The following is a 15820-nucleotide window of genomic DNA, read 5'->3' on the forward strand; positions in this document are numbered from 1 at the left end:
AACTTTCGAACATTTTACATTTGGAACTTTGGTTAACTTTCCGCACGTGTATAACGCACAAACCACAATAAAATATAGCATCGGATGGGTAACTTTACTATTAAAGTCATAAAATTTAGTTGGCTCAAAGAATCATTTCCTCTTCATTCTTTTGTCACTAACTTTTTAATTTTTAACCTTACATGGCAAATTTATATCAACTATGCATGTACAAAAGTTTTATTTTATTTTTTTTTTATTTATTTTTTTTTAAATATAACTTCTTACAAACTTCTCCATTTTCAGTTTTCCTATTAAAAAAGATACTTTTTTCATCTTTTTATTATTCAAACTGAAAATAAATATAGTCTATATCCTCTTGTCGGTATTGTTTTAGTTTTTTGTCGCTAATTCAATGTTTCTTTTCGTTAATTCAAGTTTCTTGTCGCTAAATCAATTTCTTGTCGCTTCTTGACGCTTCTTGTCGGCAATTAGTGAGACCCAAATAACGTGCCATTTCCTGACCTTCCGGATATCTAGAGTCCAAAGTTCCTTGTCATTTAAAGCGAAGTTTTCTTCAAATTATCGATAATGACTGACTTTCAGACTGGCTTAAAGGAATTTCTAGTAACGTTTTTCTATATTTTCGTGTACTGGATCCAAGCTGTCTTTTTTGCATTCATTCCTGCAAGCTGGCGAGTCAAAGAAGTCGCAGGCGAAACAGTCCTTGTGACTGGAGCTGGTATGAGGTTTTGTGTTTATTTTATATGAGTTAACGCTTTGTCAAGCAGGGACAGACCTATTTGTATTGAATTGACATGTGGTTATCTTGATAATGCACCGATACGTTGTGTGGCATGACTGCCTACTATTCCCTTTTGGGATTCAGTGATCGGTTGTAGTCAAACAAAAAAAAAGAAAAAAAATATCTCCAACACCTAATGCAATAAGGGGTTAGACGGCCTACCTGCATTGTGGTAGGTAGTGATATTTAAATAGCCAGTTAATTGACTTTGCTAAAGAATTAATTCTTGGTTTGTCCCTGGCTTGTCACCAAGGGGTCTAGAGTTTGATCCTCGGTTGGGGAGTATAATTTTGTTGGTCAAAATTTTGTGGCAATATTTATTTGTGTAAACACCAAAATGGTTATGGCATGTTCAGCACAAAAAATACAATTACTAGAACTTGCTAAAAACAATAGTAGGTGTAAGACATAATACTATCTGGATGAAATCTGATCATGTGGAAATTATTTTCACATTAATTTTTTTCTGGAGGATATTATTTCACTATAATTCTAATCATGATATTCTTCATGCTTATAGCAGTTTTTGATTGGTCGAGAACATCTTTGACAGAAAGTTCATACTTGCATTAACCTTACCAGATTGTTCATACATGCATGAGCGTCAGTCAACCTGAAACCAATATAGCGGTCGTGTAGTTCGAAAGAGTGTGGCAATGAACTAAAAGGGCATAATATAGCCGTAAGAATAGTTTATTACATCCACATTGATTTACCGGTCAAGTTTGTTTACAAAGAGTAATTTTCAGCTCGGTGAAAGAAACTTATAAATGCTTAAAATCCAACTACCAGTTAATTCGCCCCCAAATTAAATTATCCCAGAACTAGATTTTATAAATACATTGACCGGTTTAACTCATTTAAAAAAAAAAAATTCCCAAATGTCAGGATAGAATTATAAGGATTAAACAGCTGTTTTTGGTCGTTCATGCATGTATAAAAGGATCTCTCCTCTCACAAACATTACATGAACTTCCTTCGGCCGTTCATTGAGTTTGGCACCTCCATGATCCATTCATCAGGGATTGATAATTCATAAAGCCTAATGCCCAGGACTAAAAAATTGAAACTCAGACTTGCCCTTTTTTACAATGAAATAATACTGTCAGCATGGCAATTCTAAAAAAAATAAAAACTCTTTTTTGAAAGATTTTGTTTTCATTATATGGACCATGTTTCTCAGTCTATTCCCTGACATATAAATAGTTATAACTTTATTTTTAGAATGGGTATTCATTAGAACGATCTCCTGTAGGTTAATTATTCTCAAGTATGAATCACACCTGTGCTTGATCAGGCACATTTTTTGACATACAACTAATTTTATTACTCAAGTGCTGGAATGATAAAGATCTACTTTCGTTGATAAACTTTTGAGAAAAAATATCATTGCTCAATTACAATTTCACAGTTAAAAAACCGCAGAAACGGAAAGCTGATGACAAAGCATTAGACCGGGAGACAGAATCAATTGACACTGTGTCTTCTCCCCTGCAAACATAGAAATATACATAAGAATATCAGATAACAAAATCGCATTTATATATCTTACGATTGGGACTTGACAAAACATTGTTTGGGCTTAGTGTACAAAAGATGGAAAAGTTCAGGGCTCGGGTCTTCCCAAAAAAAAATTCAACTCCTGTTCATACATGCATGAACAACTGAAAAAAGCTGTGTAATCCTATAATGAACAATTTTCCACACCTATTAAATTGTTTCCACAACATGTAGTTGAACAATGATATTTGCTATAATTTATTTAACAAAGGATATAAGTTCATACTATACAGTATTAAATGATATCCAGAAAATAGTTCACATTGAGTGAATAGAATTCATAATTATACAGAGGATATTATTTCATACTATTAAATAATATCCTGGATATAATTCATATATGAAGAGTGAACAGAACTGACTTACTCTTGATAAAATCCAGGAGTTAAATATAAACTTAAGCTAAGTTTATTCATATAATATGGTATTTACATTTTGTAATGATGTCTATAAGAATTTTTTTTTTAAATCCATGTGATTAATCTGCATTTGTAATTTTTTTTAATACACTGAATATGTACTTCAAATTGGTGATATCCTGTAAGTGAAGGCTACAATACTAATTTGAATTTCAAACTCCTCCCTTAAGGTCCTGAATTTTGACTTGATGTGGACATTTTTTATTACTGAGGTATTGATCAATGTATATAAAATTTTTTTTCCAAAAACCATATATTGAGAGTATTAACCAACAATTACAAGACACTTAAAAAATTTAAGTGACGAGTATGATTAAATCTTGCCACGCGAGATACATGTACATGTACAACAAGAAAGCTTGAGATTCCAACCCTGTCTCATTATAAAGATCCTTGATAAAATGGATAATATCAATTAAACTATATCCTTGGTTAAAAACTACATGTAAAATATTCCATGAAATATCATTCAGGATACTTATTAATATCTGAAAACATCCTGGATGAAAATTAATATCTAAAAGCATCCTGGATAACACATCATATAAAAAACTATCCAAATCGTTAACACTTATAACACTATAAACTCTTTTTACTCCACAAAGAACCAAGCCTAACTTTTTTTTATAGTACCCTTAAAGAAAACCTTTTTCAGATACTTGTATGTTTAATCATCATGAGGTTGAGTGTGGAAAATATTTAATAGCTATAGAAAACATTTAACTATTATACAATTTCCCCTGATTAAATTTGATATTATTTTTTTTTTTCGGTGGTCAGTATTTCACACTGGATACTCTTGGATGTTACATAGGGACATCCTACATATGTAGATTCTCTGTCAAAACATTGCTCAAAATCTTTCAGAAGTAAAGTCGGCCGTAAGGATGTGATTGTTTGAACTTTTAAAGCACATGTACAGTGAGCATTATACACTACCATCAACCAAAATTGCTCTATTCTTCACAGTGGAGTTACTCATGTCCTCCACTGTGACTCCATCAGAGTAAACACTAAGATAAAATTACTCCATTGTAACTTTTCTTTTTTTTTTTTCTGTCCTTAACTGAGAAATATTATTGACTGCTAGAACCATTAAATATACTTTGGTATAAAAACAGGACAAGTCAGTTATAGATAATTTTTTAAACAGGGACTCCACTGTGAGAGTGGAGACACTGTGACTCCCTTCATAATATCTCCACAGTGGAGAGTAGAGACACTGTGACCCCTCCCCCCTCATAATATCTCCGCTGTGGAGAGTGGAGACACTGTGACTCACTCTTATAATAACTCCACTGAGGAAAGTGGAGAAATTGTACATGTTTAGGTGTATTGTTACAGCCCTAATTACCGCCTCTTTACGTGAGGCCTGGGTAATATACAAAATGTAATATAATAATGTAAATGTTAGTAAATGTTCATTACCAATTGTTCCCTGCACGAATTAAATCTCTTACAGTTCTTGGTTCAAGGAATACCTTGTTTTCCCAATAATGAACTGACTATCCTATTTACTATTTCAAGCTCAATCTCAATAGTTTAACATTAATTTAGATAAAAATTGTGATTGACTGGTTATTTCAAATCCTCAATTGTGTCACAGGGTATGATGTTAACATACTATGAACCTTGTCTTATCCAGCTTAGGTTGATGAAGATTCTGCTTTCCCAAATTGAAAATAGGTTGTTCTTTAGTACGCAAATATTGAAAAATGAATAGAATTTTGTTTTCCTCCAGGAAGGTATAATTTACCTTTCACTTGTCTTAATGGTATACATGTATGTAAGTTTCACTTGTCCTGAGCAATAGGATAACCTTTGAAGTCTTAACCTGTGTCAAGTAAAGTTTATGTCACAAGAAAAAAAGTTTTGTAATGTTTTGATTTGAAAAAGTTTTATGGGATAATTCAGCTAGGAGTTTGGGACATATGGTTATGTGGAGCAGTCTGTTAGACTTTTTATAGAATTTCTTTTCAAATCTTTTACTTGTACATGTATCTTAACGTATCAAATTATTGAACTTATTTTAATTGTATTTAGTTCCTTTTATTTTCACTTTAAATATTTACTGTTCATTACTGATTTTACCAACTTTGTACTGCCTTTTGTATTGTAATATACTGGAAATTACTAATAGAAATGGAAGCGGGAGGTTTAGCGTGCTGTAAAACCAGGTTTAATTTTTTAACCCACCATTTTCGATGGAAATGACTGTACCAAATAAGTCAGGACCATTCCAACTTTGTAGTTTTTCCCTTGATGTTGACATTTGTAATGCAGACTTTCCTTTTTGATTATCCTTTTGATTTTTGCTAAGAATTGTTTGTTAATTTTGTTATTATCCTTCAATCAGTTTGTTAATTTTGTTATTATCCTTCATTGACTTTTATATGAAATTATTTTTCAGGCAGTGGTATTGGTCGACTAATTGCTGTTCGGTTTGCAAAATTAGGTTGTAGACTGGTCCTTTGGGATGTCAATGAACAGGGTAATGAAGAAACGGCATTGCAGATTAAGTCCTTAGGAGCTTATGTCAGGACATTTCAAGTTGACTTAAGTGATAGGGAGGCTATCTATGCTGTAGCAAAGAAGGTAAATATAGTCATATTTTGAACTTTACTGGACACAGTTTTATTGATACCTAAAAATCCAAGAAGGGTTTATACATGTCTTTTTGTGAGCATTCTCAGAGCTATTTTTCTATTGCTTAAGTGTGTTCTTCAATACATCAAAATCTGTGAAATTCTTAAACATTATTTTTAGGTTTTACAATGTACACAGGTTGAAAATGATGTAGGTACTTCAGAACATGGCAGCTTGCTTGGCTACTGTGATTTTAGGGTGTCCCAATACCAGTCTTAACTTGGTATATAGTGTCTTCTGGAAATTCTTTTAAATATAAATTGATTTTATATTTATAGATTTCATGAAGGCTTCTTTGCATTTAAAAAGGATTACTTTCCGTGAAGCAACTGAATTTGTCATTAGAAGGAACCATAAAAACTACAACAAATTATGCCCTATATGTATTTTAAAACAGTACCAGTATAGTAAGAAATGATTCAGGACAGTTTTGTATGGAAAAATAACAAAAGAACACACAAGGGGAAGTCCTTGGGGAAAAAAATAATACCATAACATCAAAAAGACAACATGAGAATACACAGTACAAAACAAATTAAAACAACCAAATAAGTATGGACAGAAACAGCAGGACCTCAACGCCAGGATACGGACTCAGTTAATTTGGAAGGGTGAGCAGTTCCTGTGTCTTGTAAGACACCTGCTGTGTTACTCCTGGAATGCCTAGTCCAGTTATTTTGTTTTCTTTTCATTTACAGACCAAAGAAGAAGTTGGAGATGTAGATATTCTAGTCAATAATGCAGGAATTGTCACGGGGAAAAAGTTTTTGTCTTGTCCTGATCATTTGATCCAGAAAACTATGGAAGTCAATACCATGGCTCATTTCTGGGTATGTATTACTTGTTCTCAGGGGATCAAATATACTTTTAAGAGTAGAAGGTCCTGGACTTTTTTAAGTTTCAAATATCAATAGTCCCACTGGAAGAAAAGCAAAAGTCCTCTGCATAAGGTTAATATTCCAGGTCTTAAATTAATTAATGTCAAAGGTTATAAGTCAGAAATTGATGGTCCTTGACCTTGGACCAACACTAATTAGAACAGCTTATTCCTAAGATTTATCAGAAGGAAGGTGATGTCCAGTAAAATTAGGTTTGATCCTGTGAATATTTTGCATTTTTTTTTCATTACATGTGATTTAATTACTCAAATGAAATATCAGTTCAGCCCTAATTTCCCCATATACACATATTTCAGACTAGAAAATTAGGAAAGGAAACATTTTGTAGACCTTTTCTTTGTCAGATAGGAAGTACATTGTGGTATAGGGAGCCAGAAAAAAAACAATGGAATGTTACATTTAAAAAACTATCAAAAATATTTGATCTCTCATCTCCACCTTGAACAAGTACTTTTGCATTGTTATGTACTTTATAAGTAGATTTTTTTTTACCCCATCACTAAGCTATACACAACAGAAAGTGTTGTATACAATGGATTCATAGAAAATTCATATGTTAATTCTTATGACTATTTTTTTTTAATAATTACATGTTTGTAAATTTATTTGGGACACTATTTCATAAAAAATGATCATGGGTAAAGTTGGTAAATATAAATAAATAAAATGGTGTTTTTTCAGCATTTTCCATTTCTCTGATCAATTGTTTCAACCACTGCCCAATTCTTACAGGAACTCAGGTATCACAACTCTGTTTTGAGTCAGTCTCTATAAGAATCAGGCATGATATGAAATAACCCATCAATTTGACAGTGTCACTAATTGTAAAATGAGTTATAATTTAAATGAACTGCTCTACAAAGTAACATTCATTTTAAGGGCAGATAACTCAGTCAAATAATAATTTTGTAACATTCTAATAAAAGATCAAAAAGGAGTCACTTCAAATAGAAAAGACTTCTTTGATTGAAATTATATTGTCAGATCAGATGGTTTTTGACTTGCATGTTTCTGATTTTCCAAATATGCCTGATTCTTACCAAGGCATGTACTCACATATTGATAAGTGAGGTATTACTGTAATTTCAATTTATTTTTATTTATAGACCTGCAAAGCCTTCTTGCCTGGTATGATGGAGAGAAATCATGGTCATATTGTAAATATTGCTAGTTCAGCTGGGTACCTAGGTGTGAATGGACTTGCAGACTATTGCGCTAGTAAATTTGCTGCAGTTGGATTTGACGAATCACTTCGATTTGAACTTGAAATGATGGGAAAGGAAGTAAAGACCACAGTTATTTGCCCTTTTTACATTAATACTGGGATGTTTGATGGTGCGAAAACTAGGTAAGAAGTACAATGCTGGGAAGCTAGGTCTTATATGATTAGATGATTTATTGATTGTTGTCTTTTCATCATCTGTTATCATCTAGCTGCAAATACTTCATTCATATCCAAGAGGAGAGATTAGTTGAACAAGGGTCAGTTGGTAATATAAAATGAAAGCAGGGTGCAATGGAAAATAAATAAAAACCAGTTTGGGACTGATATCGTAAAATGGGAGAAATGAGTAAGGGCTGAAATTTTTGCCATCTCTAATGGCTACTTGCAGCCTTCTCTGACAGAACTCTACTGATAAGGTCTTTTTAATACATGCATTAAGCGTGACACTTTCCATACATGTTAGCCCTTTATGGTTCATAGTTTTTCTACAAGGTCATGTAAAGTCCCCCATGCTTCACTCTTAGTTCCCTTCCCTTTATAAATAAGACATATAAAACGATAACCAGACTACTTTACCCTCAGTCCCCAACTCCAGAAATTCCTAATTCTTGATCCCACACATTCCCACTTCCTTCCCCTTAACTCCTGTGTAACCCATCCCTGTGTCTACCATATTCCTTTAATATAATTAGTTACAAAATTGAATTAAGAAATAAGTATACATCCCATTCAGATATAATAGTTTGTTATTGCATGTACAAAATAATTCAAATTTTCTTGGTACATTTTCTTGAAATGAAGAAACATCCTAGTACCTTAATTTAAATATCATATTGAGACAGTCGAGATCCAGATTGAGCTGATACTCTTTACTTTTTGAACTTTTTTTGCCTCGAAAACAGATCCTACTCAAAAAGAAGGGATACTAAAACTGCTTCCAAAAGTTTATAGATTAAATTATATTAGCATTTTTTTTTTTTTCTAGGTTTCCTTTCATCTTACCCATTTTACAACCTGAAGATACAGCCAACAAAATAGTAGATGCTGTTCTGTGTAACCAACATGTAGTTCTGTTACCAAAGAGTCTGTATTTCTTCATGGCGTTGAAAGGGTAAGTATAATAACCTGTAAGCTGCCTTAAAGTTTTTCTTCTAGTGTAGATGTAAGCACTTCTCTGTCTAAGAATCAGGGATAGGAATTACTCTGAGGAAAAATGACAGGAAAGTTTTCCCTCTCTTTTTTCTTTTATAAGCACTAAAATAATATTATGTTACAGATGTGTCAGTATAAATTTTAAACAGCTGTTTGTTTTCTAGATATATTGAATATATATGAGGCAAAAATGACCAAATTGGAAAAACCAATGTGCCACCAATTGCCTGGTTCTTATATAGACTGGTACCTAAAGCTTTTTTTTAATCAATTCATGTATCAGTAGTTGGTACAGATATGAAGGTCTTCTATACAGCTATACCAAGGCCTTGATTACACACTAAAGAGTACCTCAGTGCCATTCCTTGCTTACACATTGAAGAGTACCTCATTGCCATTCCAAGAGTACCTCAGTGCCATTCCTAGAGTGCCCCGTTGCCATTCCTAGAGTACCTCAGTGCCATTCCTAGAGTACCTCAGTGCCATTCCTTGCTTACACATTGAAGAGTACCTCAGTGCCATTCCTAGAGTGCCTCGTTGCCATTCCTAGAGTACCTCAGTGCCATTCCTAGAGTGCCTCGTTGCCATTCCTGGAGTACCTCAGTGCCATTCCTAGAGTACCTCGTTGCCATTCCTAGAGTACCTCATTGCCATTCCTAGAGTACCTCAGTGCCATTCCTTGCTTACACATTGAAGAGTACCTCAGTGCCCTTCCTAGAGTACCTCAGTGCCATTCCTGGAGTACTTCATTGCCATTCAGGTTTCATAATAAAACTCATTAAAAGGCCCTGCTTTGTTGGATTCCTTTATTTCTATCTTCAACTTAACTAATGTATCTTTAAGTTTTTTTTATGAAATCAGCACCATATTTTTTTTATTTCACCTAAATTTTGTTTTTGAGGGGCAGAAGTTTCTTCATTATTTTATACATGGTGTATACATGTACAAATATCAGTGTTAAACAAATATGAATAATCAGATGATGATGAACTTACCCTTGTATTGCCAAACTTAGATTTCAGTTTAGAAATTATAAAAGGTATTTCAGACAAGCATATTTCTGCCACATCTCTGGGGATGTTAATCTTCTGTTCTTTTCTATACATGCTACATATTAAAGTGACTAATTACATGTATATTTTTGGTGATCATACAATGTATGTTACTCGGTTTGTCAATAATCATATGCAATTTCTTATCTAAAAATCAAAGGCTTTATTCCTATATCTTTTACATCTTGGCCACACTCGGTACTTAACCTTATCACTTTTGCAAATTAGTACAGTACCTTTGATTTCAACTTGGTAGTGGTCATGCCTTGTGAATTTCTTCATCCCTATATAAGGAATTTCACTATTTCCCAAACTATTTAAATACTGGTATATAGCAGTTCTTATATATTTATGTATAGAATACTAAACTGACATTCTTTCATATTTCAAAAAGAAAATTAAGGGTCATTTGAACTCTTTTTGGTGTAAGATTAAAAAAAAACTAAAATTCCATTTCATTTCCATAGAACACTTTCCTGCCAATTTTCTCCCCTTTGAAATAAATTTTCCGCCATTTATCTCCAATTGGAAGAGGCTTTTTTAGGGGTTGTAATTATACCTACAAAGTTTTATGTACAAAATTGTTTAAGATAATTATATAATTTGAATAAATAATTTTTACATCATTTTAAAAAACACTATTAGTTACTTGAAATGTATATGCCTGTATGACTTATCGTCACTATGCAAGATCATAGAAAAAAATATGTTACATAATAGGTGATCTACCTGAATTCTATTCTGTCTATAAGTCCCTTTGCCTGTCACACTATTTCTAATAAAGGTTTTCTATACAACCATTTGTAGTATCACTTACTTAGTATGTTCATTTTACACTTCAAGTATATAAGTCTGTCATTTCATGTGATGTGATTTTTCACTTTTTCCTTCTGTTTGACTGTTTTCTAGCATTAGATATTTAATGTTTAAGATTTTTGTAGAAATAGTTTGCAAAAATTAGAGTTGTCTTCACTCAGATGAAAATAATTCTGTTTCAAAATGAATTAAATGGATGATCTTCATTAAAAAACAGTAAATACCAGTATGTGGTCTTTTCACTCACAATTTTTTTTCCTGCACAGTCTTTAGGAGGACATCTACTTAGTAGCATGCCATAGTTGTACATATACATGTACTATCTTATATGGAAATGATTTCTTATTTATACCATATGTGCATGTATCCTTTATGTAACTTTATCAACCATTAATTATATGCATGTTCTGTATATTTGACTGACATTCATATCCATAGTATGTTTACATTGTATTTCAGAGTATTGCCTGTTAAATGTCAGTTTGTAGCCAGTCAGTTTTTAGGTGTCAGTAATTTTATGGACAACTTCAAAGGGAGACAACCAAAATCAGACTGAAGTTGTCTTTTATCTAGGTCAGTCTTCTGCATTTTGACCTTTGGCCTAGTACACATAATATAGTTGCTAGTTCTCTTGTAACTTTCTGCTGACTAATTTGGAGTTCATAGTGCATCCATTACAAACAATTGAAACTGCATGTTTTTTTATATTAATCAGATTATATTATATTGATCTAACCTGTCATATGGCATGAAAAAAATGCAATTTTGAACAATGTTTTTTTTATTTTAAATTCTTCTATATCTGAAAATGCTATGAACAGTACTAATATTGAAATACTTTGTAAGGTATCTCACTTTGGTGTTAGTCCTAAAAATTACTCAAAATTTAAGTAGTACTCCAGATAAGAATCATGCAAAGTGTGATTCATGGTTGGAAAGCCTACATAATTTTATTTTTGATATTTTTTTAAAATTTTATAATAATCAGAAATTAACATGTGGCTTTTCATAAAACCCTTGTTTTAAGAAGATAAAAATTATAATAAAGCACTTTGAATTTCAAAAGTAAGGGAGATAACTCTTTAAACGACACTAAAATACACAAGAAACTGTTGGATTTTCAATGTGGATTATCTGCCAAGAGCAGACAGACTGGAATGGATAATTATACATTTCATTATATAGACCTATAAAGCAGCATAATAACAAAAAATAAAAATGTGTAGCCTTCTTAGGAGTGTGTCATAATTAAAACAGACTTTGCAAGATTATTACAAGACTACCACTTAATTTTTCCCTTAACACCTCCCCTAGAAATTTATTGGCCATACATATTGCTTCACTATTTCTTATTTCCATTGGACTGATTGTTATAAACATACTTATGATACCAAGCTAAAGATGTCTTATTATAAATCAATTAATTATGCACAATTAAAGCACTATGCAATACCTAGCATAATAATAATTTTTCCCTCACTGTTTTATGGTGCAATCTTATAATCTGTAAATTGACTTAAGATTAACCAATGATTTAGTTATATGATGAGAATAGGTATGGTGTATATGACAAAGAGACAAAAACCCCACTGGGATGAAAATGTCAGCCCAAGGCCACACATTGGTCTTAAATGTACAACATCATCATACACAGGCACAGCAAAATAGTTGCCCCGTTATACTCAAGTAACATAAAACATTGACTAAAGGTGAAAACTAAACAAGACATGCAGGGAACAGAAATTCTGACTTGGGCAGGCACAAAAAATGTGGCAGGATTTAAGTGTTTTGGTGTAATCACAATCCTTATAAAATCTGGCAGCTGTGGAAAAGTATCACTCAATTAAACACATCTAAAAAACAGTTAAAAAAGGGTCTGAGTCCCTTGTTACAAGGGAAATTAAGAAACTGAATATAAATTACACAAATGTATAAACTAACAACTACTAGCAGTTTACTAACATACCAGTTCTAGACCAGTTTGAACCTACAAAAAGTTATGTTCCTATTGTATGTAAAATAAATCCCAATTCTTCCCATACTGGGTTGAGAATCTTGGTACATCATAAGCCATACAATAAAGACACAACCCAAGTTATGCCAAAAACTGTTTTTAAATGTAGCGTTTTAATTTCTATGTAAAGACCCTATTAGCGAAACAATGTTAATATAAAAAAATGACCATAATATTACAACATTTGTATAACTATATCCCTTACTAATGATCCAATTCAACTAATTCAATAGTTTATATATATTATTATATAAATATATATTTCCAGAGTCAGGAAGGGATGGTCCCTGTTTTGTTAAAATTTTGTGAATTTTATTCTAAAACTGTGCAAAAATGATTAAATGATAGCCTGGAAACATCTCCCTTTATATAATTAGCAGGTTTAAAACTGAAATCCCTTTCATGAATTTATTTCTAAACCTGACCCAACAAGAAACTTCTTTGTACTAAGTATCATTAAAACCTGTAGAAATTTGATGCTTCTTCCTGTCATCCTTGTGTTACCATGGATTTTATTACTTTGTTTTTGTGGCCTTCCTAAGCTTACTTGAAGGTGTGTTTACACTTATTGAAGACCTTTTGTAATCTCTGTAAGTATTTACTATTTTTATAGGGGTTATACGATTGTGCATTCCTTGTATTTCACTATATCTGTTCTTTTTTGTATTAGGAATGAACATACTAGTATAACTTCAGGATCAAGATGAATACAAGTAGTTGCATTGCAACATAATTGGTGATTGGATAATGAAATTATAATAAAAAAAAAAAAACATTAAACCACCACTCAAATCTTCATATCTGAAACAATGATATTCTCATCTTTTGTTTTCTATTTCAGACTGTAAACTTGTAAGTTATATTAATTCTGTCTTAGAGCATGTAACAGTTTATTTTTATTTTTTTATTTTTCAGAATTGTTCCTACCAAAGTACTTTCTCTTATTTGTCTGTACTTTGGAGCTTCTAACTCAATGGATGACTTCAAAGGAAGACAGAAAAAAGTTGAATAAATGACTGCTTACTCTGACTATATTACCAGTGCCTTAGATTTTTATATGCTAGGTTAACATATTGTCACACCTTGCTAATAAGATAACCTCTCTTCACTCACAGCTAATCTTTTATAGGTTGATTAGGTTTTATTCAATTGTATTATAGCACATATAGTGATGATGTTCCGATGATAGAGTTGATTTTCTCTTGATTAATAACCATCCTCAGATTGGTACGGTGATTGACATGATAGTTCAGAAGGAGATGGCATCAATAGAAAGTTTAAGTGCCCTTATTTTTTCACTTATAAATACATGTACCTAAGGCAATTCATTGGAGGATTCTTATTTAATCAAGAGAAGACTCTATATATCCCATTAGCATCATCATTGTAATCACTATCGGAACTAGGTTTTTCAAAAAAAATATATTTCTTTTTCATCAATTGGTAACGCTAGCTGTTTACTGATTTTATGTTTAGGCATACGGGCTTGATGATGTACATTAAATAGAATACATGTGAGACTGTTTATGGTTTTTTATGTGTTATTTTAAGTGCAGAATCTTAATGAATAAGAATAGCCAAAGAAATTAGCCATTTAACTGCATTTATGAATGTTCCACTTAAAATTACCACAACAGCCATGGTGCCCAATTTAATACTTTCCATAGGGAATACATTGGACTATTCCAGTTCAATAAAGTAAAAGTCATGCACAATTTGTTGTAATTGTACAAATACACATAATATTCACAATTTCAGATTTCTTACCCTTTGAATATTACAAGCGTTATAGAAACAATGTTCTTGAACCATTTTATTCATGTTGTATGGAATGGTGTACACAATTTATTTTGTTTGGAACCATGTGATATATGTAGTATTGAACCATGTGACTTGTGTAAGATGGAACCATCTGATTTATACAGTGAAACCTGTCTGAAGTGACTTTCTAAGTTAGAGAAAAACCATGGTAACACAATCAACCTGTTTTAAGTGACCTTCCAAGAGAGTGCAAAATCATGGTCACGTAAAACAGGGGTATTTACATGTATATATAGTTAAATTTCAAATAAAATGCATAAATAATAATATTTCAAATACAGTCTTTTAAGACAGGTTTAAGGATGGTCACTGATAGACAGGTTTGACTGTATTGGAACTTACCAGTATATTCACAGGCAATGCAGTTGAATGGGTTCTTTCTATGAAGTGGTCAAAAATCTTGGACCCTAGGACCCCCTTTTTTTATGAACCCCAACTGGCACTCCTCTTTTTCAAAGTATCTGGATCCATCACTGCTATTATTAAATTGTTAAAGTGTTTAAATTGAGCTGAGTTTGGTTATATTTCATTATGTGCATAGTGTAGGTTACTTTATGGACATGTTTCTATACATGTACCTGTATTTTTTATTTCTGGGTGATACTAAATTACTAGAAATTTGTAATCAATACCTCATTAGCTGTTATCAGTTTTGTAAATGTTAAATATATCATAAGATAATTAAGCTGTATAGATAAAGGCCATAGTTTGGACATGCTGCTATGGTGTTAATTAACAGCAATATTTCCATGGATAAATATTTTTCTTAAATTACAGTGAAACCTTTTTAAGCAAAACCCCTTTTGGACCTGAAAATGTTTTTGGTTTATACAGGTATTTGGTTTACCAATTAAGGCTCAAAATATATTTAAGTAGTAGTCTTTGTAAGAATCATGCAAATTCTGTTATATGTGATACACCCCAAAAAAGGCTACACATTTTTTTTATTTTTGTTACTAAGTTGCTTTGAGTTTTAAAGTTTGAAACAAAATATAAAATTTTAAAATATGTTGACTTTCCAACCATGAATCACATTTTGCACGATTCTTATCTGGAGTGCTTTTTATCTATTGATACATGTATAGAGTGACTTTAAAAAGTCTGGTATAGACAGGTTTTAGGTTTGGTTTACACAGGTTTCACTGTATTTTAGTTTGTTACACCTGTGCCACATTTAATTACATGGATAACAATCTACAAGTTAAATATGATGAGGGATTGTCAAAACTTATGTTATCATATTTCTGTAGACAATTATTGATACTGGTGTAATTTCAATAATTAGTTGAGGAGTCAGAAAATTCATTGATCATGTTGATTTTATATAACAAAACAACTAACAGGTGATTCATAGCAAATTAAAGCTGTCTGTGTATTAAATTTTACCGATGTTTCTAATTGTTCTATAAATTGTTAGGAGCTAAAACTCCTC

General features: G+C 31.9%; 1 protein-coding gene across 2 annotated transcripts; it reads left to right on the forward strand.

Annotated features, from left to right (window-relative positions):
• Window positions 1-500: 500 nt before the first annotated feature.
• Window positions 501-14085, forward strand: LOC148598728 (protein dhs-3-like). 2 transcript variants are annotated; one of them, XM_088560654.1, is made up of 7 exons: window positions 501-721; window positions 5174-5358; window positions 6108-6239; window positions 7415-7656; window positions 8519-8644; window positions 11013-11126; window positions 13483-14085. In XM_088560654.1, the coding sequence occupies exons 1-6, from the start codon at window positions 571-573 to the stop codon at window positions 11107-11109; spliced, it is 933 nt and encodes a 310-aa protein (XP_088416780.1). In that variant the 5' UTR covers window positions 501-570; the 3' UTR covers window positions 11110-11126; window positions 13483-14085. The 2 variants fall into 2 exon arrangements, with proteins under 2 accessions (XP_088416780.1, XP_088416781.1); XM_088560655.1 differs by lacking the exon at window positions 11013-11126 and having other exon boundaries at window positions 13483-13715.
• The last annotated feature ends 1735 nt before the right edge of the window (window positions 14086-15820 follow it).

This window comes from Perna viridis, chromosome 14 (genome assembly GCF_037379345.1).
Source record: "Perna viridis isolate PV_CMFRI_1.1 ecotype Kerala chromosome 14, ASM3737934v1, whole genome shotgun sequence".
NCBI lineage: Eukaryota > Metazoa > Mollusca > Bivalvia > Mytilida > Mytilidae > Perna > Perna viridis.